The sequence below is a fragment of the Pinus tabuliformis genome, chromosome 4_2, assembly GCF_031772625.1.
Source record: "Pinus tabuliformis cultivar Carrire ecotype Pingquan chromosome 4_2, CPIR1, whole genome shotgun sequence".
NCBI classification, from domain to species: domain Eukaryota; kingdom Viridiplantae; phylum Streptophyta; class Pinopsida; order Pinales; family Pinaceae; genus Pinus; species Pinus tabuliformis.
Window position 1 is genome coordinate 414,004,982 of NC_142304.1, and position 24,063 is coordinate 414,029,044.

Genomic DNA, 24,063 nt, shown 5'->3' on the forward strand with positions numbered 1-24,063 from the left:
TTAGAGAAGCATGGTACAGTATGCAGTGGTGCAACTCAAAATCCCTCTGATGGCAATCAAAGGAATGACAAATTCAACAGCAAAGGTAAGAGGAGAGCTGGGAATCAAGGAGGAGGACAAGCATTCAAGAAGGCTAGAAATTCTAGGATGTATTAAATGCACCTGACCTCAAAAGGAACCTAGTGTCCATCTTGGCAATGGAAGACAGAGGCTACAAGGTAACCTTCAGCAATGGCAAGGTATGTATATGGAAAAATAATGTTAAATATGCCTTTACTCTTGGGTTTAGTGTTGATTCATTATATCAGGTCGATGGAAGTCCGTTAGGTGTCATGTATTGTGACACAACTCTTTAGTCCGAACTTTGGCATCGGAGTTTGCCCACCTTCATTACAAAGCTCTACCCGATGCAAGACAGATGGTAACAGGGATGCCCGAATTCCAAGTAGAGAAAGAAGGTGTATGTCCGGGATGTGCCAAAGGAAAGCTCAAAAGGGGATCATTCCCCTCAAGCCAAAGCAAGACCTCCGATATATTACAATTGGTTTACTCAGGCATACTTGAGGTTGGCATTAAGAGGGAGACTACTACACCACATACTCCTGAGAAGAATGGTGTGGTGGGAAGGAAGAACCACACGATGATGGAAGCTGTCCGGGCCATGCTACATGATCAAATACTTCCAAAGTTTCTATGGGCTGAAACTACAATCACCACCGTATATGTACAAAATCGATGCCCTCATCAAGCATTGGGTTCCTAAACTCCTAAAGAAATGTTCACCACTGGTCAAAGGGAAGTCGTGATTAGTCATGATGTCACCTTTCACGAAGATATGGCTCTCAGCAAGGTGATCAATCTTCCGACTTTGAGGAGATCTCAAGAAGCCGACACCAGGGAACAAGAAAAGGATGATGAATCAGTCCCTGATGTAGAAGAACCCATGGATCCGATTGATCCTCCTCCATATGAGCCTTCCTCTTCTAGGAAGAGGCCTTCATGGCTTAAGGGGTTACTTGATGATGCTGAAGGACATGCTGCACCCCGAGGAACCTTTCGTGAAAGTAAGAAACCTTATAGCTATCAAGGATACCTGACCATCATGAGCATGATCATACAAAATGAGCCTTCGTCATTCTCAGATGCCGTCAAGCATCAAGTATGGAAGGATGCTATGACCGAAGAATATGAGTCTATCATAAAGAATGATGTTTGGGAAGTAGTTCCCAGACCCCAGGACAAGACTGTTATTACTTCCAAATGGCTTTACAAGATAAAGCATGCAGCAGATGGAAGCACGGAAAAGTATAAGGCTCGTTTTGTTGCTCGAGGTTTCTCCCAAAAAGAAGGTATAGACTATGATGAGATATTTGCACCTGTTGCCAGATATACGACCATCCGCTCGATCATAGCCCTTGTCGCTTCACAAGGATGGAACCTACATCAGATGGATGTCAAGACTGCGTTCTTGCATGGCTCGATCAAAGAAGAGGTCTACGTGGAGCAACCCAAAGGATTTGAGATTTATGACCGAAAATCTCATGTATGCAGGTTGAAGAAAGCTCTCTATGGGCTGAAGCAAGCACCCCGAGCATGGTATGAGAGGATCGATAGCTACTTGATGAAGCTGGGATTCACTAGGAGTGAAGCCGATCCTAACCTTTACTTTAAGGTTGAAGATGACAAGCCTCTCATACTGGTGTTGTATGTGGATGACCTCTTTCTAACAGGTGCAGACCCTCTCATTCACAAATGTAAGAGGGAGCTGGCCTCTGAATTTGAAATGAAAGACCTAGGACTGATGCACTACTTCCTAGGACTTGAAGTGTGGCAAAAGCCAGGAGAAATTTTCCTATCTCAAGGAAAATATGTGGTGAAGATATTGGAAAGATTCGGAATGGTGGACTGCAAGCATGTAACTACTCCGATGGAGCTTGACTTCAAGAAGTTAAGCGGTAGTGCTGCTGGACCTGTTTTACGAAATGCTACCGAGTATCGGCAACTCGTCGAAGCATTAATGTTCTTAATGAACTCCCGTCCAGATATATGCTTTGCAGTCAACACGTTGAGCCAGCATATGGTTGAACCCCACCACATACACTGGATTGGTGCCAAGAATCTGCTGAGATATCTTCGTGGCACTATCACTTATGGGTTAAGATACATTGCCAGAGATGTGAGACTATTTGGATACTCAGATGCTGACTGGGCAGGCAATGTGGAGGACCGTAAGAGCACTTCCGGGTGTTGTTTCTCCTTGGGATCTGCTTCGATATCCTGGATGAGCAGGAAACAAAAGTCGGTGGCTTTGAGCACCGCCGAAGCAGGATATATTGTTGCTAGCATAACCTCGTGTGAGGCAGTTTGGTTGCGAAAGCTCTTCAGTGAGTTGTTTGGATTCACATTGGATACCACTGTGATTCTCTGTAACAACCAGAGGTGGGATTCGATTATTGAGGAATCCCGTATTCGTCAATTGCTCCAGCAGATAGACATCATCTGGGATATGGTAAGTCAATGAGAAAGGAAGCTCCATCACATTAAGATGATGTACAGGTTGATACACCTTGTCAAAGCCCCGAGGAAAGATCTAATCAGTGACTTTCCCAAACGACTTGGAGTCAGCAAGAAACCCTTGTACAAGGGTCCTGCATGTTGCATACATTGAGCTCTGGGAGCTCTGAGGGCTTGCGGTTCCTACTGGAGCAACATATGACCACAGGGTGACTCACCCTCCCCTGGTGGTGCACACTGGAACAAGATGATTCGCTCTCTTGTGGGACAAGATGATTCGCTCTCTTGTGGAACAGGATGATTCGCTCTCCTGTGTAGCAGGATGATTAGTTCTCCTGTGAGGCCTGGATTGATGTGTTCTCCATGGCAGCCTGGATTGATGTGTTCTCCACGGCGATTGTAGCAGGATTGATGTGTTCTCCTGTGAGGCCTAGATTGATGTGTTCTCCATGGCAATTGTAGCAGGATTGATGTGTTCTCCTGTGAGGACAGGATTGATTAGTTCTCCTGTCGAGGCATCCTACCCATGCAGTCTGGGACTCATGGGAAGTACCTCTCATCTGATCAATGAGCAGGGAAATGAAGTTAGGGACCATAGTAGTACCGATGGACGCATCGTTGTAACTACCGTACTCCCTATGCTAGGATGACCTCCATTGATCTGGGATCAATGATACTGGTCTGGGACCAGTGGTAGGAGTTGTACCATACTATGACGCTGACTTCGGGTCGGTTAAGACTGGTCTGGGATCAGTGGTACATACTCTGAGACTGACTTTGAGTCAGTGGAGGATGATATTGGTCTAGGACCAGTGGAGTTGTACTCACTATGACGCTGACTTCGGGTTGGTTGAGACTGGTCTGGGACCAGTGGTACATACTCTGAGACTGACTTTGAGTCAGTATGACACATCCTCGATCATTTCTTCTTCTTCATAATTCGGACAAAAGCAGAGCAGAACAAAATAATGCAAGAGCAGAGCAGAACAGAGAAAAACAGTACAGATCAGTGCAGGGCAGAACAAGACAAAGCAGAACAGGCAGAATAGAGCAGAGCAGGGCAAGGGTTAGGCTGTACAGGGCAGTGCATTTGATGGATGAATAGTAACGACCGATAGACAGATTTCAGATGAAGTTCTCCATGGTTGAGAGGGAGTGTTAAAATTGGCAACCAGGGAAAACCTTCATGTGGGTCATCTTATTCATGGCTGATAATATTTTTATTAGATTCCTCTCGTCGAGAGGTGTAGGATTGATATAAAGATCATCCAATTCCGATAAGTATTCAAGGAGATATGAATTTATTTTGATTATGGAATTATTATCAAGCCGACTTACAACTCATGTAGGCTCAGAAGCCCAACAGTCGCATCTATTCACCCACCAATGTTGTGTATAAATATAAGAGGACTTTTCCTCATTTGGACTCACTCATCTCATCACATCTCTCTCTCTCTACTGCGCAGATATGAGTCTCTTCTCTACTGCGCTGAAATGGGTCTCTCTCTCTCACACATGTGAAGTCGGAAGCTGTTGAATTTGACGCTGCAACTGCAGAAGTAAAGATTGACTTGCGTGGCCTAGAAGATCTCCTCTTTGGAACTGTGCTGTAGGTTCATCTGAACCTCCTTTGAAAGCCGCAACTTTTGGTGGTGGAATGAAGTCAATCCGACAAACGGTTTGCAAGATATCGACTGCCCTAGTTTGAAGCCGGAAACTGCTGAAACTAAAGCTGCAACTGCAGAAGTAAAGATTGATTTGCGTGGCTTAGAAGATCTCCTCTTTGGAACTGCATTGTAGGTTCATCTGAACCTCCTTTGAAAGCCGCAACTTTTGGTGGTGGAATGAAATCAATCCGACAAACGGTTTGCAAGATATCGACTGCCCTAGTTTGAAGCCGGAAACTGCTGAAACTGAAGCTGCAACTGCAGAAGTAAAGATTGAGTTGCGTGGCCTAGAAGATCTCCTCATCTGAACTGTGATGTAGGTTCATCTGAACCTCCTTTGAAAGCCGAAACTTTTGGTGGTGGAATGAAGTCAATCTGACTGTCGGTTTGTGAGATATGGTCTGCCCTAGTTTGATAATGAAGCCGCTAATACTGATGCTACTGATCTAGGGTTTGCTACTGCTGATATGAATCAGATTTATTGTACTATTTCTCTCTACTGAATTATTGAAGATAAAAGAAGATTTGATCAAAGCGTTTCCCCACACATTGTGGGGTTTGTCCCTGGCTAGCCGCTACATCTTGTGTCTCTTGTCTTGGCTTGTTTTCTGTCGATCGTTTAATGTTCTATCTGCACTTTACTTTATGTACATGTGATTGCTAATCGGTGGAATATAATAAGAAAAAGAAGTAAACTATTATAAGCATAGAACATACCATAACTTAACATAAGTTGTAGATTTGGTGATATGTTCATTTCTTATGGCAATTCTACTAAGAAATTCACATTATATCCACCTACAAGAACAATAACCGAGTAGAAAGTGAAGTTTGGATTGATGATGATGATAATGAAGACTTTGAAAATATTCAAACTATATTTACTCTTTCACAAATTGATGAAGAGGATCAATTGATAAATTTGATGAATAATAATGACTCTTCTTCATATTGTGAAAAAGATCAAAGTTTTCAAGAGCAATGTAATATTGAATATTTTTCATCTCAACAATCTAAAGTAGCTTTACATTTTATGGAAAAGTTTTGCAATTATTTAGTAGAAATTTATCCGGGTAAAACATTAAACATTAACAATAAATTGGAAGAATTTCAAAAGAAACAACTGATAAAGATGCTACAAAAACATTCTTCTGCATATGCATGGGAATACGTTGCCATGAGGGGAATTGATCCTAATACATGTATGCATCGCATTTATATTCAAGAAAATGTCAAACCAATAAGACAACCTCAGAGAAGGATGAATCCCAATCTGAGAGAAATTGTTAAAGAGGAATTGCAAAAATTGCTTAATGTGAATTTCATTTACCCAATCTCAGATATTCAGTGGGTATCACCTTTGGTGATCGTACCTAAGAATGGAGTGTGGAGAGTGTGCATTGACTATAGAGAACTTAACAAGGCTACTTTAAAAGATCATTTTCCACTACATTTTATTGATCAAGTATTAGATACTTTAGCAAGGAAGAAATATTTTTCATTTTTTGTTTGTATTAATGGATTTGTAAGGCGAGGTTATTAGACAAGATAGTGCCCCAGTCCATTACAAAAGAATTCACAGTTGCGTCTATTAAAGGAACCCATTCAACAGAAAATTTGGTAGTGTCGGCATACCCAAACAATCTACACATCATGGCAACAATATAAGAGTAGGGAGCAGCGAGAGGTGCTATAGGATACATACCCGATTTCTCTTGTTTGTGCTTGTTTGAATTATCCCTCCATTGCCTAATTGGGTCTGATGGTTCCTCATTTTCTACTGCGAAATGCTCAAGGAAGGCTTTATCATATACCTTTTGTGGGTCTGGTATATGATACATTCTCTTGAGGTCTTCTGGTGTGAAGGAACCAATCATTGTTTGTCTTGAAGTCTAAAATGCCATGTCGACAATGTTAATATTGTCTATTATCCATTTTACCATATCGGTGTATGGCAAAATATTAGGTCTAGAAGCAATTCTGTGCAGGAACGAGCTTGTAGCCTCAAAGTGGGAAGCTTCAAAAGAAGTGGTAGCATCTGTTGTTTCTTTGCTTTGAATTATCCTTGGACCCTTGCTTTCCAGTAGATGGTACATAGTTTCCCATGAGAAAGTCTCGCATTCAATAGTGCATGTTGTATCTGAGAATAATGGAGGCATTTTTGTTAGATTAGACATAGACAATCGTGTGGCTTCACCAAACTTCTTTCCTTTCTTAGACTTAGTCATTTTGTTACACAATTCACTCTCAGGAGAAATCCTACAATACAGAGAATACAGAGCAAATGAAGAGCAAATAGGAGTTAAACGTAAAAGCATGCAGACACATAAATCTTTTGAAATGACAGGAAGGGAAGTTTTAATGCAAATCAATATGAACAAATCACCAAATCTCCTTGGGCCTTGAAACCATAAATATCGTTAGAAGCCATTAATTAAGTGAAATCATGGCTTCGCATGGTTTATTTATTATTCATAAATATATCGTGTCGCAAAACTTCTTCGGATGGTAAACAAAATTCATTCTTTAAGTACCGCGTCGATATGCAATGGAAATATCATTGTATCAGTGTGTTAAGCATGGAAGATGTGCGATTGCGATAATCGCATTATCACAATTGGCGATTTCAAGACAGAATAGAAAATCGATATGGTTGAAGCTTTGAGCGATTGTGATTTGCGGGAAGTGACGTGGCGCTTGTAGATGGCCCATAGGTTTATATTCAAGTGTAGCTTTTGTTAAGCTTTATGATTTCCTTGGGCGCTTTTCTTTAATGAATAGCTTTATCGCAATCGAAACCATTTGGAATGATACAAGCGAAGCTTATTGGCATTCTTGCGATATAGCCAGATGCGATGTGTTTTTAATGGTATAGTTTATTGTTTCATCAGGTCCGATGACTTATCGCGTTTCGCAAGAGGGAGGCCTTTTGGATATATTGCCTGTTTGTCGTGGGATTGTGATGCGAGGAGCTTCCGCTGTAAGGAATTCTCATTAATACTTTTAAGCTTTTATAAAGAATGAATATGCTTGGGTTCCCTGGGGCTATCCTTTATCGCAATCGCAAGTCTCGACTCAGTAGGTGAACTATTATACTCTCGAGACTTTGCGATATGCGATATTGTCGGATTTTCCTTTAAAGTGGCCTTGTTTGGTCATTCAAGCTTTAATGAGGTTTTATTAAAAAAGAAAAATCAAATTTATTCCTAAGAAAAATTTTAAATTAAATCATATTCCTATGTTTTTTAATTTTTTAAGGGTCCCTATTTATTTGTACAATAATCACCTAAGTCATTTATGTAAAATAAATGGGGGGGTTGTTACACAGCACAACAATTGGCAATTCACTAGAAGAACCAGTTATCTCTGATAATAATGAAATTTCTAAAACTTTTCTAAGTGAAAATAATTCAGAAAAGAAAAATATTTTCGAAATATTTGGATAAGTAACATTACTCTGAACATAAAAAAATCACTTAATTATAATTCTTTTTATATCCTCTTATAGATGAAAATCATTTTTGTCTATATCAGTGATTATTTAGTTGTAAAGATAAAGTAGGGGGATTTCTACAACTTAGCGTTTTGATATACTCATTTGTCACAAGTAGAGCCATTGCTACTAGCAAGCGTCCATAGCCTCGACAGGGTTATCTTTTAACTATCAATGATTCAAAATCCCATCCATATAAGAGTGCAGTCTTTAGAGATAATTTCAAAAGTATATATATATATATATATATCATTTTTTCTTTTTTTATTTATTTACTTTTCTTTTAACAACTTTTTATTACCTAAAAGCCATTGTCCTAGTTTGGTGACCAGAAAATGACAATGTCATTCACTAGTTGTAATTGAACTGAACAAGTTGGCTCGTGATGAGAACCCCTATCTTAAGATTAAAATAATCATAAGCCATTACCCTGGTTTGGTATTCAATGTTGGTAATGTCAGTCTATTATTTCCCTATGAACATGGTAAGCAAACTCGTGATGGGACCCCTTATCTTTTAAGGTTAATATATTTTTGAATTACATTCTAAAAATAGTAAAGTTAATGGATGGGGAGAATCATTGACTCCTTAAGAGTTTTGGATGACAACTTTAGAGTTGGAGATGCTTAGCTGCAAATAGTTTTTCCCTTGTTAAAGATAACCTTTCTTGGCTGATAACAGAATAAAAAGGATTTTATACAGTTGAGGTTTTCAAAGAATTTATAACTTCAATGGAAAAGAAAATTTCAAAGTTTTATGATACTTAGCTAATTTTCAAATGTTGTGATCATTTCCTTAAGAATTTCTATTTTCAAAGCAAAAGATCAAAATATTTCAAGAGATTTTATTGTGAAGCCAAAAGTGATGTTATTTAACATTATTTTTCTAAGAAAACACAAAAAGTAAATGCAATAATGTTACAGTAGAAGATGTAATCTTCTAAGAAAAGAATTTTTTCAAAATAAGCCCATTGACAGGAAGAGAATCTCTCTTTCCTAATAAATCTTGCAATATGAATGTTGATGAACCTAATTGTTCTGCAATTTGAAATGGTCCAAGCCACATTTTCTGGAATTTAGTATACTTTCCTTTTTCCTCATGTGCCTTGTCCCATTTAAGGACGAGATCTCTAATTTTAAAAGCTTTTGTGGAAACAGAACTTGCATCAAAAGAAGATTTGACTAGCTGTTGATGGCGAGCATGTGTAAGTTTGGCTCTCTCTTTCTTCTTCTAATTTAAGAATTTGAGACTGTCTTAGTTGTAAAGAAGAAGGAGGTGTTTCTTCAACAAATTGGACTAGGGCTAATGAGGGAATAGCTAGATTTGAAGGAATCATAGCTTCTTTCCCATATACTAGATTGAATGGAGAAGTGCCTATTGAGGCCTTTTGGGTTATTCGATTTGCCCATAGAGCAAATGTCAAAGATTTATGCGAATTCTTTTGACTCTGATCAATAGTTCTTTTAATAATCCTTATGAGATTCTTGTTGGTTGATTCTGCTACACGATTTCCTTGAGAGTAGTAGATAGCAGAGTATTTATGTTTAAAACCCCTCTTAAGAGCAAATTCAGTCATATTATTTCCTGAAAAGTAAGATGCATTATCAAACATAAGTGCAAGTGGTAAGCCAAATCTAGTAATAATGAATTGATCAATGAATTCAATGATAGCATCAAAATTGGCTACTTTTAGTGGAATTGTTTCCACCCACTTAGTAAAATAGTCTGTAGCTATAAGGATATACTTATGTTGCTTTGAGGAATGAGGAACAATCTCACCTATGATATCCAATCCCCATTGTTCAAAAGGTTGTTCAATGTTGACTAGTTGTAAAGGTAAGGCAAATTTTCGTTGTCTTCCAGTAGCAATTTGACATATTTTGCATTTCCTCACATATTCATGGGTATCCTTGAACAAGGTTGGCCAATAGTACCCAACATGCAGGATCTTATGTGCAGTAGTATCTCCTCCAAAATGTCCACCAGCTGGTCCATCGTGGAGTTCCTGCAAAACCTTCTGTGCTTCAAACTTTTCAAGGCATCTTAATAATACAGAATCGTAATTTCTCCTAAATAACACATCATCAATGATTTCATATTGATTTGCTTTCAATCTTAAAGCCATTTTCCTTTTATGATTGAGTTCAGGAGGAGCATATCCATTTTTCAAATAGAAAATAAGATCAGCATATTAGGACTCTAAATCGTTTAGGCTTACCTCTGCTATATGTATAATGTTACTTGAGTCCTTATCTGCTAGTAGGTTGGAAGCTCCTGTAAGCAGTCTGCAAATACCTTGTCCTTCGACAATTTTCGCTGGTCTAATGTCAATATCATATTCTTGCAGGGTTGTTACCCAATTTTCCCTTTTTTCTCCTACTTCACTTTGCATAAGTAATTGTTTCACTGCTGAGAATAGGACTATTATTTTAGTATGGCTTTGAGGGGAAAAGGCCTGAAGTGCTTTACAGATTTGAAAACAGCAAAAGCTTGCTTTTCCACCTTTGAATAATTTAGTTCAGCACCTTGAAAATTTGAACTAAAGAAAGAGATGGGTGCTTCGATTTCTTGATCATTGAGTTGTGTTAAAACAACAACATAAGATGTTTCAGAAGCGAATGTATACAAAATGAAATGATTAGAAAATTTGGAGTTGTTAAAGAGGGAGCATTCATAATGACTTGTTCGATAAGATCAAAAACTTCTCTTTCGTTATGTCCCCACTTAAAGATTGAATTTTTCTTAATCATGGTTTGTAATTGTAAAACAATTTGGAAAAAGTCAGGGACAAATCTTTTAACAAAATTTATTTGACCTAGAAAAGACTACATAGATTTTTTATTGTGGGGTAAAGAAATTTCAGCAATTTCTTTTATTTTGTCTGGATCAATACAAATGCCTTTTTTGGATACAATAAACCCTAGAAGCTTACCTTCATTTAGAGCAAAATAAGACTTCTTTGGATTTAATGAAATTCCATATTTTTTGCAACGTTCAAAGATATGCTTTAAGTCATGTAAATGGTTATTTCTCTTCTTGGAATAAACAGTTATATCCATGGCTCTTTGGAAACTTGCTCCTACGTTAATTAGTCCAAAAGGCATTTTCTGGTAGGCATAGGTTCCCCATTTCGTCCAAAATGTAGTCTTTAATCTGTCATTTGGATGAACCAGAATTTGGTTATATCCTGAAAATCCATCAAGAAAAGACATTAGTTCTGAACCAGCTACTGATTGCAATATTTGTTCCATGGTCGGTAATGGGAAATTGTCCTTCTGACAAGCTTTGTTGAGATTTCTAAAGTCTATACAAATGCGAATGTCACCATTCTTCTTCCTGACAGGTACTAAGTTTGAAACCCATTTTGAATGCCTAACAGGAAAGATAATCTTGGCTTTAAGGAGTTTATTCAGCTCAGATTTGATTTGACTTTCTAAATTGGGATGAATTTTCCTTAATTTCTATTGTACAGGTTTGTCATTGGATATCATGGGAATGGTGTGTTGTATGATAGAGGTATCATATGTTTTGAGATCATCATAGTTCCAAGCAAAGATACCTTTATACTTTTTTAACAAATGAATAAAGGTTGATCTCTCATTAGGAGAGAGACCAAGTCCTAGATTGATGTTTTGAGGTTTGATATCAGTTCCAAGGTTTACTAGTTCAAACCTTAAGGTTGAACTTTGGAGTTTAGAATTAGTAACCTTTTTAAATATGTCCTTAAGATCATAAAGATCCTCCAGTTTTACCACAGATTTAGGTATGGGATTCTCATTGGACTTCTGTTTTAACTGATTATCATGCTCACTCTCATCTATTATCTGATCATCATATGACCCTTCAGATGTCAAAAAGCTTATGATATCCTCGTCATCATTAAAGACTCACCAATTGGTGACATTATCAGGAATGGATGGTCGAAAAATTAATTCTATGGAAAACCTATCTGGACTATAATCCTCTGATGGTATAAGCTTGGATGCTATGTTAGCCAGAAGGTCAGCACTTTCATTTTGAAGTCTAGGTATAGGAGAGATGTTGAATGCTAAAAAATGTGAAGTAAGATCCTGGACTAATGATTGATAATGTTTTAAATGTCCAGAGAGACAATGAATGGTGTTTCTTACTTGCTTGATAACAATTTATGAATCTCCAAAAACTTGAAGATATTTGATATCAAGGCCTATTGCTTTATACAAACCTTGAATCAGTGCCTCATATTCAGCAGTATTATTTGTGCATTCAAATTCTAACCTACATGCTAGCATGGTTTTTTCTCCTTCTGGACTAATTAATATACAACCGGCTCCTGCACCATCATTGGATTTAGATCCATCAAAATATAATGTCCAAAACAAAGTTTTAACTAATGGTTTATCTACAAGATTTATACATCTGGAAGAATCTGTTTGAGAAAAGTTCTCAATCTGGGAAGTAACAAAGTTGTCCAAAAAAGGTGACTTTTGTGCATTGAAATTTCCTAAAAATGATTCAGCAGAATAATTTCCAATGATATTGTTGTTAAAAGGTACTGGCTCATTCATACCTTCAAAATCAGTCACTGTGTGCTTCAAGTGTTTTTCTCAGTCAATTCTGATTTGGTTTGGCTTTCCATTGTAAGGGAGCCACATGTGAGACCAATTTGTTGCAAAATAGTCGTGGAGTTTCTCAAACCAGTCTCTACTAAGAATTAAACCATAGAACTCGGGAATATCAGCAACTAATATATCAATTACTTGACAAACTTTCGGATTAGAAGAGAGTCTAATAGTGATCGAATTCATTTCTCCTAAGACCTCAACTTTTGTTCTATCAAGTTGCACAATATGAACAACAGACTTTTGGGGTGAGACATTTAATTTAGTGTAGATTGTTCTTGGCATAATGTTTGAAGAAGCCCTTGAGTCTATTAAGCAGTTGTGCAGATTTTTATTGAAGATTTCATAAGTCAAGAGGAAAGGGGGAGTATGTGAATTGGATTTGTCACCAATTAAGATAACATCAGTAGGATCGACCTTATTTGATGAATCATTGGGGGGTTTACCCATTCCTCTGGCAGCTTGGGATATCACAGCAGCAAGAAGAGAAGCAAGAACTGCGTTAATTCTTTCAGCAATAGATTTTTTTGATGTTTAAGCTTACCGAGCTCATGAAGAGAGATATTGGCTCTGGTTTTCTTCATGTCCTCCACTATGTTATACTCCATGGTATCAGTAACTACCAAGGTTTTAGATGAAGATGGAGGATTAGATGAGGATGGAGTTGGTTGAGGAGATTTGGGAGAAGACTTTTTATTGGCCACCTTTTCCTTGGTAGCAGGGGTTGAGGGCTTTTGCTTTTGATTTGATTGTGTTGAATCAGCAGGGCCCTTACTCCTAGTGCTAACAGGTAGAGCTTCTTGCTCTTCTTCATTATCAGAAACAGGGAGGATAAAATCCCACATTCCATGTACTTCAACCAATTCTTCATCTTTAGTCTCTTCATCAGTCAATGCAATTTCTTCTTCCTCTTCTTCTAAATCAGATTCAGCATTGGATATTGTATTTGGTGGCTGAGGATTAGAAGTCTGATTCCTCTTGAAGGATCTGAAAGGTTTCTTAGAAGAGGATTCAGCTACTTGTTTCTTAATCTCTACCATTTCATTTGACATGGTTTTTAGGACTTTTTGCAGACCTTCAAGATCAAAAGGATCCTTAGGGGCTTTCTTCTTTGATTCATCCTTAAATGTAACCTTTTTCGTTTTCCTATCTTCCTGGGTTGTCTTCTTTTCTACAGACAAGGATTCTTTCATGTTTTCTACCAAAGTAGCCTTATTGGCTCTATCTACAAAAATTGTTATATTGGAAGGAAGAGAAGAAATATACCACTCGATTTGGACATCAACACCAAGGCTTGATGTGGCTGGGATTTTGTTTAGCAATTTATTGAATATGGAATTGAAATCTTTGATCTTTTCACCTGATTTAGCTTTTAAATTAGAAATATCATTGATAAGGGATGCGATTGTACGGTCATCACCAAATTTGGCTAGAAATTGCTCTTCAAACATATCCCAATTAGTAATAGATCCTGGTGGTAATGAAAAATACCATGAGCCTACTGATCCTTGGAGGGTGTAGGGAAATAATCTTACTACACAATCTTCTTCGGCCACTCCATTAAGATTAATAGCTAACATATAATTATGGAGATGTTCCTCAGTAGGCAATCCATCATCAGGATTAAATTTCGGCAGCCATCTTTCAGGATGTTTAGGCAGATCATGGAGGGGAGGTGCCATTTGTACAGCACCAGGATTGGCCCATGGTCTGACTGGTGGTGGTGGTGGTTGTTGTCCTGCCATTATTGGAGTTTGAGGGGAAGTGGATATTGAGGGAGTTTGAGTGGAAGAAGAGGCAAGTTGTGCACTTGAGTTGGATGAACTAGCACTAGTACCTTGAGAAGAATGGATATTAAGAGGAATGAATGGAGGGAATGAAGGTGTTTGTGGTGGGGAATTTGATAAAACCTCACTAGTTGATGTCTGTGACTCAGATTTCTTAGTTTTCTTTCGGAAAGAAGGAAGAGGAAATTCAAATGGAGGAACCCCAAGCTTCTCACTTTGAGAACGGGTTAGAATCCGAGTGGGTTGCAAAACAGAAGTAATACTTCCTTCAGATGCTTCAGATGGGACAGGCTTTTCTGCTGAAATAGAGATTTCCTCTAATTTCTTTATTAAAGTCTGAACCTTAGGTGATTCAGGATTGTAATCTGAAGAAGGTGCTTTAGGAATTGTACTAGGATATTTAGGGAGTGACTGCTCAACTTCTGATCTAGAAATAGGAGTTTTAGATGAGGATCTAGAAGTTGGAAGTGATATTGAGGAGGAGTGACTCTTGGATTGGCTTGTTAATTTAGATTGAGTTCTCTTTGCCATTCATAGTCTTGGCCCTCCTTCTAGCGCCAAAATGTTGATGCCTCAAAAATCGCTGCAACAACATGGGGAAAACCACTCGGTCGGAGACATGAATACCGTCCCTTTTCTGTTTGGATTAGTGGCACCGACTAGATATAATGGGACCAGTTTCCCAATAAAAATGTGATAGGATGGATAGAATGGTTGATTACCAAAAAATTAAGTGATTGATGGGGTGGTTTTCAACTAAAATATATATATATATATATATATATATATATAACCTATCTATATATTACCCAGGATTTTACTTATACTTGTGCGATCTACAATGATTATCTTTAGTACATGACAATGAAGATTAATCAAATACTAACACAAATGAAAAGCCTTTGAAATAATTATTTTGATTAAATAATTTATAAACATATATCGCATCAAATATCGTTTAAACACTTGCTCATCAATGTATTAAAAATAACAGTCCTAGTATGTTCAAAAGTGAATGGATACAGCACTGTATGAAAAAGATACATATGATAAACAATATAATAAAAATGGTTGTTAATTCATGAACAAATAAATACACAAAGATAGAAATACCCGATGCATATCAGTCTGCTCATAAAGTAAGTAGCTTCAGTCCAGTCTTTCTTATTAAGATGGTTTGCAAAAGTACAAAAGTGCAAGCTTTTGTAAGCCTTCTTCACAAAATCTCAGGACTATGATCCAATGATTCTACCAAGAGAAACTTTAAAGTACAAAAGTGCAAGCTTGTAAAGAGTTTCTTTATAAAATTCAGGACCCTTTCTTAAAAGACATGAAAGGGTTTATATAATAAAATAAAAGTACAAAAATAGGCATTGCATGAAGTTCTGAGGAGGTTTAAACAACTCTCCTTAAAATAAGTGACAAAATTACATAAAACAAAATTATTGAAATGACGAGCTCCAGCATGTAACAGTATCTACTCTTTCATTTGTTGTCTGAGCTCGTATATATCCATCATCGGCTTGACTTCAGGAGGTTGTTTCGTCCTCATGTGCATCTGGCCTGTATACACTACATCTGAAAGGGAAGGCAGCATGTGCATGGCTAAGTCAACTAGGCAGCATAGTACTAGCCACTGACTGTGTGGCTTTACCAGATATCTCCAATACACTTCCCAGTCTAGTTTTGTAAGTTGTTTAATCACTTCTTCTTTTGCTTTGGAAGTTTCTTGCCATTTTGCTTCTAGGGCTCTGATATTAGGGAGACTCCTAGGTGGGCATTCCTATATCAGATTGGCATTATGCAAATTGTCATTGATGGTCTCAATGATATTGTTTGCAGCATCAGTTGCTCTTGCAACTGCCCTTTCTACCTGTTTTAGCTGAATATCCCAATCAGTGAAGAGGATATCTTTGTGAGATTCTTCTATCCTGGGGAGATCTGCTGCCCTTCCTTCTGGAGTATCTTGCCATGTAATGTATCCTGAAATCTTCTCATCAATCTCGTTGAAGGTGATCCTTAGATCGGATGCTCGATTCATCAGTGAATCGCTTTCCTTGCACATCGAATTGATGACCGATAGCCTCTGACAAAACGTTGCATGTTGCATTGACAACAAGGAATTGAGTTCTAGTGCCTCTTTTACAAAATCCTCAATTTTAGGATTATCTTTTAGTTGTTCCACAGAAAATTGCAGCTGTTGTATTTGAGCATCTTTAGCACTTGTCTCTGCTTGATACTGGAGCTTTAACTGATCAAAGCTCTGTTGTAGTTGTGCCATCTGTGCTTTCATTTGATGGTCTACATTTTGCTTTTCTTTGGCCAACTGTTGCTCTAATTGTTGTATCCTTTCATCTTTCTCCCTTACTAGTTGTTTGACTTCCACTGCCTTATCAATAGTGGCAGATGCATAAGCACCTGCAAACTGTGATAGTTTGGTCAAATTATCTAAAGGATCCATGGGGGTATCCTTCCAAACTACATCCATTGGCTCATTGTCAAGAATTATCGCTGAGGATTGTTCTATTTTCCTTTTCTTCCTCTGTCGTTTTACCATAGCCCGATGCTTTGGACTGTAAAAGACATCAAGAGGAGGAATTTCCTCTACTCTGAGAACAATTTATGTTGAGGGGAAGGCCGAGATGATTTCAATCTCTTCTATGGCAACAGCTTTTTCAGTGGCCTGTCAGTGAGCGAGCTTTGTTCGGTATTTTGGGGTGTTTTTATTTTTTTTTTGTTTCAACACTTTTCTCCCCTTGTTGTCCTTTGAGTTGTCGATCAAACTGCTACCATGCCTCATCTAGTTGATTTTTCAGGGGGGTTTCGTCTATATGCACTTTGGTGGAAACATCTTCCACTTCTTTCTCTGTCGAGGCCTTTTCAAATTCCTTTTGAGTGTCCTTCTCAGGACTCTTCTTTGGGCTATTCTCTGGGCTCTTCTCTGAGTCGTGCTCTGAGCTTTGGGCCAATTTATGCTCTGAAGTCTATTCAGAACCCTGTTCTGATTTCTCTTTTGAATTATGCTCAGAAATGTGTCTTGAATTATACCTAGAACTGTGTTCTGAGCCTTTCTCTGAATCATGGCTTGAGCTCTGCTCTTCCTGAACATTTGGCTATGGGATCTCCAACAGATCCAAAGGGACTTTCTGTAACCTCTTCCTCCTGTATTGGTGGAATTGGGCTAGCTTTTGTGGGTCAAACCTCAGAGTAGCCAAATTTTTTACCTGTGAGAATAGCTCGGTTGACTCAAACAAATCATCAAAATCATCTTTTTCATGGCTGAATTGCCTTATTTTCACTGAAGCAGTGAAATTCTGAGCAACTTTATTGGGGTCGAACTGTCTTCCTAGAATAGTGGCGAGCTTTAAACATAAAATGTGATCGATTTCAAGCGTAGCATGCTTGAAATCGTGCAATGCATAGACACCACATTGGAGGGGAAAAGAAGGCCAAAGGGATTTTTTGGATTCTTTTAGGGTTTTGGTTATCCCATCCCCTACAGTCTGGTAAGCAATCTCCCTAGCAAGAAGCTTATCAGGTACATACCAAGGGAGGACATGAGGGGGTGCTATGCTTCCAAAGACTCGGACATAAGTAAACAATTCTTCTCCAAACCACCTACCTATTGGTAAAATATCAATTTTGGCCTCATCAGATAACCTTGGGGCCTTTTTGTCGAAAACAGCTTGGTAGATAGGTAGCATGACTCCTTGACATATTTTGTAAAAATGAGTGTGGAAATTGGATTCCCACAGGATGTTGTGATATATATGAATAGGGGTAGGGTCCTGAATGGTCCATTTCCACCCCATAGTTGGGAAACTAGTGGTGAAACAGACTGCATCCATGATGTAGGCACTCATAAAAAATGGTGGGACTATCCTAGTGGTAACATATCTATTTTGTTTGTATTCCCATATTTGTAAGGCGAGGTTATTAGACAAGATAGTGCCCCAGTCCATTATAAAAGAATTCACAGCTGCGTCTATTAGAGGAACCCATTCAACAAAAAAATTGGTAGTGTTGGCATACCCAAACAATCTACACATCATGGCAGCAATATCAGAGTAGGGAGCAGCGAGAGATGCTATAGGATACATACCTGATTTCTCTTGTTTGTGCTTGTTTGAATTATCCCTCCATTGCCTAATTGGGTCGGATGGTTCCTCATTTTCTGCTGCGAAATGCACGAGGAAGGCTTCATCATATACATTTTGCGGGTCTAGTATATGATACATTCTCTTGAGGTCTTCTGGTGTGAAGGAACCAATCATTGTTTGTCTTGAAGTCTGGAATGCCCTATCGGCAATGTTAATATTATCTATTATCCATTTTACCATATCGATGTATGGAAAAATCTTAGGTCTAGCAGCAATTATGTGCAGGAACGAGCTTGCAGCCTCAAAGTGGGAAGCTTCAGAAGAAGTGGTAGCATTTGTTGTTGCTTTGCTTTGAATTATCCTTGGACCCTCGCTTTCTAGTAGATGGTACATAGTTTCCCATGAGGAAGTCCCGTTGTCAATAGTGCATGTTGTATCTGAGAATAATGGAGGCATTTCTGTTACATCAGATGTAGAAGATTGTGTGGCTTCACCAGACTTCTTTCCTTTCTTAGACTTAGTCATTTTGCTACACAATTCTCTCTCGGGAGAAATCCTACAATACAGAGAATACAGAGCAAATGAAGAGCAAATAGGAGTTAAACATAAAAGCATGCGGACACATAAAGCTTTTGAAATGACAGAAAGGGAAGTTTTAATGCAAATCAATCTGAACAGATCACCAAATCTCCTTGGGCCTTGAAACCATAAATATCATTAGAACCCATTAATTAACTAAAATCATGGCTTCGCGTGGTTTATTTATTATTCATAAATATATCGCATCGCAAAACTTCTTCGGATGGTAAACAAAATTCATTCTTTAAGTACCGCGCCGATATGCGATGGTGATATCACCGTATCAGTGTGTTAAGCATGCGAGATGTGCAATTGCGATAATTGCATTATTGAAATATCGCAATAGGCGATTTCAAGACAGAACAGAAAATTGATATGGTCGAAGCTTTGAGCGATTGCGATTTGCAAGAAGTGACGCGGCGATTGTAGCGGGCCCATAGGTTTATATTCAAGCAGAGCTTTTGTTTAATCTTTATGATTTCCTTGGGCGCTTTTCTTTAATGAATAGCTTTATTGGCATTCTTGCAATATGGCTGGATGCGATGTGTTTTTAATGGTATAGTTTATTGTTTCGTCAGGTCCGATGACTTATTGCGTTTCGCAAGAGGGAGCTTTCGCCATAAGGAATTCTCATTAATACTTTTAAGCTTTTATAAAGAATGAATATGCTTGGGTTCCCTGGGGCTATGCCTTATCGCAATCGCAAGTCTCAACTCAGTAGGTGAACTATTATACTCTCGAGACTTTGTGATACGCGATATTGTCGTATTTTCCTTTAAAGTGGCCTTGTTTGGTCATTCAAGCTTTAATGAGGTTTTATTAAAAAAGGAAAATCAAATTTATTCCTAAGAAAAAATTTAAATTAAATCATATTCCTATATTTTTTAATTTTTTAGGGGTCCCTATTTATTTGTACAATAATCACCTAAGTCATTTATGTAAAATAAAGGGGGGGGTTGTTGCACAGCACAACAGAACCATGTGGAGGCCATTTTGCTACCCAGCTCCCTAAACCCGTAATTAAATTGTCTGCAGGCTGCTCCAAATTGCAAATTTTGCAATGCCAAAATTATTTGTGAATTTCTAATTAACCCAGAATTAATTGGTCAGCTACTCTTCCCAACTGCAAAAGCCATTTCATATAAGGATGACTGACAAACTATCAAATGCAAAGAGACATGAACAAGAGCAATGTATAATTTTATCACTGATCACTCCACAAATAATGATAATCGGAAGCAGCAAAAAACAGGCCATAGATTTTGTAGTTCAAGATAACTTACCTCATTAGGAGAAAAAATCGGTCCAAATGAACTGGCCAGGATATTTTTTAGAACAGAGACACCCTTCAAAAGAAGACCCCCTTCTTGCAGGGCATTTGTGCCCTCACTGGTGCTTGGGGTGACAATTGTGTCTTCTCTATCCAGATCTTGGTCAAACTGCTGTCTAGATGCACTGCCAATCCCCTCTTCTATCTGGAAAGAAATAGGAGGGAACACAAGCCCCTGCAAAAACAAGAGAAAAATAAGGAAAATAAAATTTGACAAACTACAATAACATTAAGCATCGTTTACTGTTTCTATTTGCAGGTTACTCTGAGTTTTTTCAAGCATTCTGTTAAAAGAAACACTAATAAACTTACAAGATTAAGACTAGCACCTAGGAGAAACGATCTCTAAGCATTTAGTAGAAGCCTTAATTGGAATCAATACATATGTGTTTTGGAATAGATCTACGCACTCCAATGATTATACTTGGCTTTAGCATTTATGTAATCCAGCCAACCCTTTTATCCCTGCTTTAGATGGGATAATTCAGCCCTAGATGGCAGTAAAACCATCTCACCTTGGAGCCCAGAATTTGCACTTGGATGTTGCAGGTTGTAAAGGTAACAATGACACCCAAAAGGGCTCGGAGGTGCTTTCATGGGAAAGAGAATCTGACACTAAGATTCCTGAGAACAGTCCTGATATCCTTATCAAAATAAATAAAGATAATCAAACTTGTGACAGTCACATTTGTCCTTTTAGGGTACTTCCAACTTCCAAGGTAATGTGCTTTCACAATTAGTAGTAGGTTCTTGGGTGAAAGAAACCTAGGAATTGCATGCAAGACAACCTGAAGTATTCAAAACCTCACCAAGTGATACCTTTTGTTCCAAATTACTGAAAAAGTGCATCATGTTGAAGTCCACAGGCATGGTTTGGATGTGCCAGGGATAACTGGTAAATTTTAAATCATAGGAAGAAAACCTCTTGATTGAAAATGTCACACAAATTTTACCACATAAGTGGCTTGAGTTCCCTGATATCCTGTTATATTATGGTAGCTCCTTGAGTGGCTTGTTCTGTAGGTGGCTATTTTTCTTCCATGATGTTTACTCCCCACCCTACAAGGTGAGTCTTTGTGTATGTTGACCTACTGCAAGACCTAAAAGAGTAAGTGTAACCCCCAGACCTGTATTCAAGATACTCAAAGTTCCAAAACCAAGTGCAACCCTAGAGGCACTCAAGAGGACTGCTCATTGTCACCACAACAACTCTTCCCTCTCACTTTGGGCCAGCTCTCTTCTAGCACTAGGGTGAATCCCTTGGAAAGTGTTATGATATTCTTTAGATTAAGGGATGGTAGATTGCCAAGACTAGTGCCTATCCCAATGAGCAATGTAATCGAGATCCACAAATAAGAGGGTTTGAATATTGTGGAGAAGACGTAATTAAGTCATTTACTGATGTGCCCTAATTAGTCCAATACAAATTTTTAAGTTATGCAAGAATAAGTGAGAACGCTTATACAAGATGCACCATCACAACCATGACATTTTAGCCAAGAATAATGTGCAACCATTAAACAGTGAAGGAACAACTATTACAAGAAACCGAAGATGAAAAGGACAAAGTGGGACAGCTTTCTATTGAATGAACAACCCAAAAATACATCACACCTTCAAATCTGATTCCATCACAAGATCAAGAGGGCCATAACACACTCAATCTGCAATTACTACAGAAAATTCCCCATCATTCAAAAGTTACATCAAGGATTAGGGGTGTTTACAACCTCAAACCCTAATCTCCTCTTATTGGAGTACGATTACCTTTCTGCAAAGACTATTCCAGAAGCAAACAATGGCAATCCTTGCATAATCCGAAGGTGTCCATGAAAAAGAGAAGCTAGAGATGGAAAACATCACATATGAATTTGCCCCGTGACTTCTTCCTCCAAATAGACATTCAACTAACTTCGAGGAGAGCTCTCACACATCCAACTGTAGCTCTTAAAAAATGAATCTTCTCTTCCATTTATATCTTTCAAATCAAACCCAAAATTGATACAATAATATTTATTTTTCGAAGGCCATAGAATCCTCCTTGAGTGTAGTACTCCTTTTTTCCTTTTGAATTAATTAAATGGATCTATATTGTCACTTGTCATCCTTCTATTTGAGGTCCTTTTAAATCATGTATTTATTTTTTATTTGAGGGTCAATAATGCCACATGGCATCTCCTCAAGCAAAGATTTTTCCTCCGAATATGTAGAGGAAATATCTTGAACAAACTGCTCCTGGCCCAAAGCCCCTCTCAAACGTAAAACATGCCTCCAAATATATGGAATGCACCTCAGATAATGTGTAATGCCCCACTTTATTATCCTTTTAAATCCCTTTTTGCACTAATATCCCTCTTGCAAGGAGTAGATTCATGAACAAGCCACCACAATGCTCCCTTCAAGTTGAATGTCCATCATCAAGTGGTCTCCTTTGATCAAAATAGTGCTCCAAGCTAGTGCATTCCTCCATTAGCTCTATTGGATCCCTTAACTTGCCATAAATCACACTCTAGAGCCCAAATAGATCATTCTTGCTATAAGGTTTTGTTAATTTTAGATAACAATGGTATGTTTTATGCTTAGCACAATTTACTTCAATGTTCCTTGAGCAACCCAATAACAATTTCCAATTATTTCCAGTAGCAATCACATTGACAGTAAATGCAGATAGAACATAAAACAAATGCAGAAGACAAACCAAGACAAAAGGACACCAGATTTGGCGGATGCCAAGGAAAAACCCCATTGTGGGGAAAACCCTTTGATCAAATCTTCTTATTATTATTCAATAGTTCAACAGAGAGAGAGAGTACAAAAGTCAAATAGACTAGCCCAATACAAAGTCAAATCAGCCCTGTCAAATTCTGTAGTCAATTGTATTCAAACTTCAACCCTAACCAAAAAGTCAACTTTAGTCAAAACAGTGGTAAAACACCTCCTTTGAAGCTCGGTCAAAGGCAATCAAATTCGGCCTCCAATAGTGGTCAAAGTCAACTCAAAACAGTGGCAAAAACTCAAGTCAAACTCTGTCAACCTGCGGTCAACGCAGGTCAAACAAATCCAAAATCCTCGATTTTTGTGCCAGTCAATGCAACCTAAAGAAACTGAAATTATGCCCTTAAAACCACAGTCAAAATAGGTCAAAATCTCCTCGAACAACGTTGGTCCTGAAATCTGAAATTTGGCATGTAATTTTCTGCCCGGAAAATCATCTTCCTTGCCACGTGTGAGAGAGAGAGGTTGCCCAAGCTATACGAACCAATCCGATGAAGAGAGAGAGAAGAATGTGTGAGTGATGGATGTCCAAATGAGGTGTGAGGTCTCTTCTATTTATACACTTCGTTGTGGGTGAAGAGACACATCCATTGGGCTTCTTGAGCCTACATTAAGTTGAGGCCAGCCTAAACAATTTCCACATGTGCGGTCATAAATTCAAAATCACATTTCTGCTTGCCCGAATGAGATGATATTTATCTCAATCTTGGACCTCTCGAAAAGGGGAATCCAATGCAATCATCATCTCCATAAAAAGAGTTGTCCCAAGGTGGAATTTGGCCCTAGTTGCCAATTTTAACACTCCCTCTCAACTAGGGAGAATTCCACCTGCCAATCCATTTGTCATCATCATGCCACTTTTTCGTCATGTACCGTCTTTGTCATCTCTACTCTACTCCGTTGAACCATGAAGTAATAATGAAGAAGAATTGATCAAGAATGAGTCACAAGACCTTACCACTCTCCACTGACAAAAGTCAGTCCAGAGGTAGAACCTCAAATGATCCCAGATCAAGTTGTTGAACACCATGCATCCTAGTCATAGGAGTACGGCAATACACGATGCATCAATCAGTAGTGCTATGGTCCCTAACCACTTTTCCCAACTCACTGGCCAGATAAGGTTACTTCCCATGAGTCCCGGACTCCATGGGTAGGATGTGTACTGGGGCATCGACAAGAGAAGGTGAACCACTCACCCTACATACATGTGTCCA

At 38.4% G+C, this 24,063-nt stretch overlaps 1 protein-coding gene across 1 annotated transcript in view; it reads right to left on the reverse strand.

Moving 5' to 3' along the window:
• LOC149169708 (Transducin/WD40 repeat-like superfamily protein) overlaps positions 1-24,063 on the reverse strand; it is a 233,819-nt gene that overhangs the window by 188,344 nt on the left and 21,412 nt on the right. Inside the window, exon 3 of the mRNA XM_089428776.1 lies at positions 20,025-20,246. Coding sequence (XP_089284902.1) covers positions 20,025-20,246 — 222 coding nt within the window. The remainder of the gene's footprint in view (positions 1-20,024; positions 20,247-24,063) is intronic.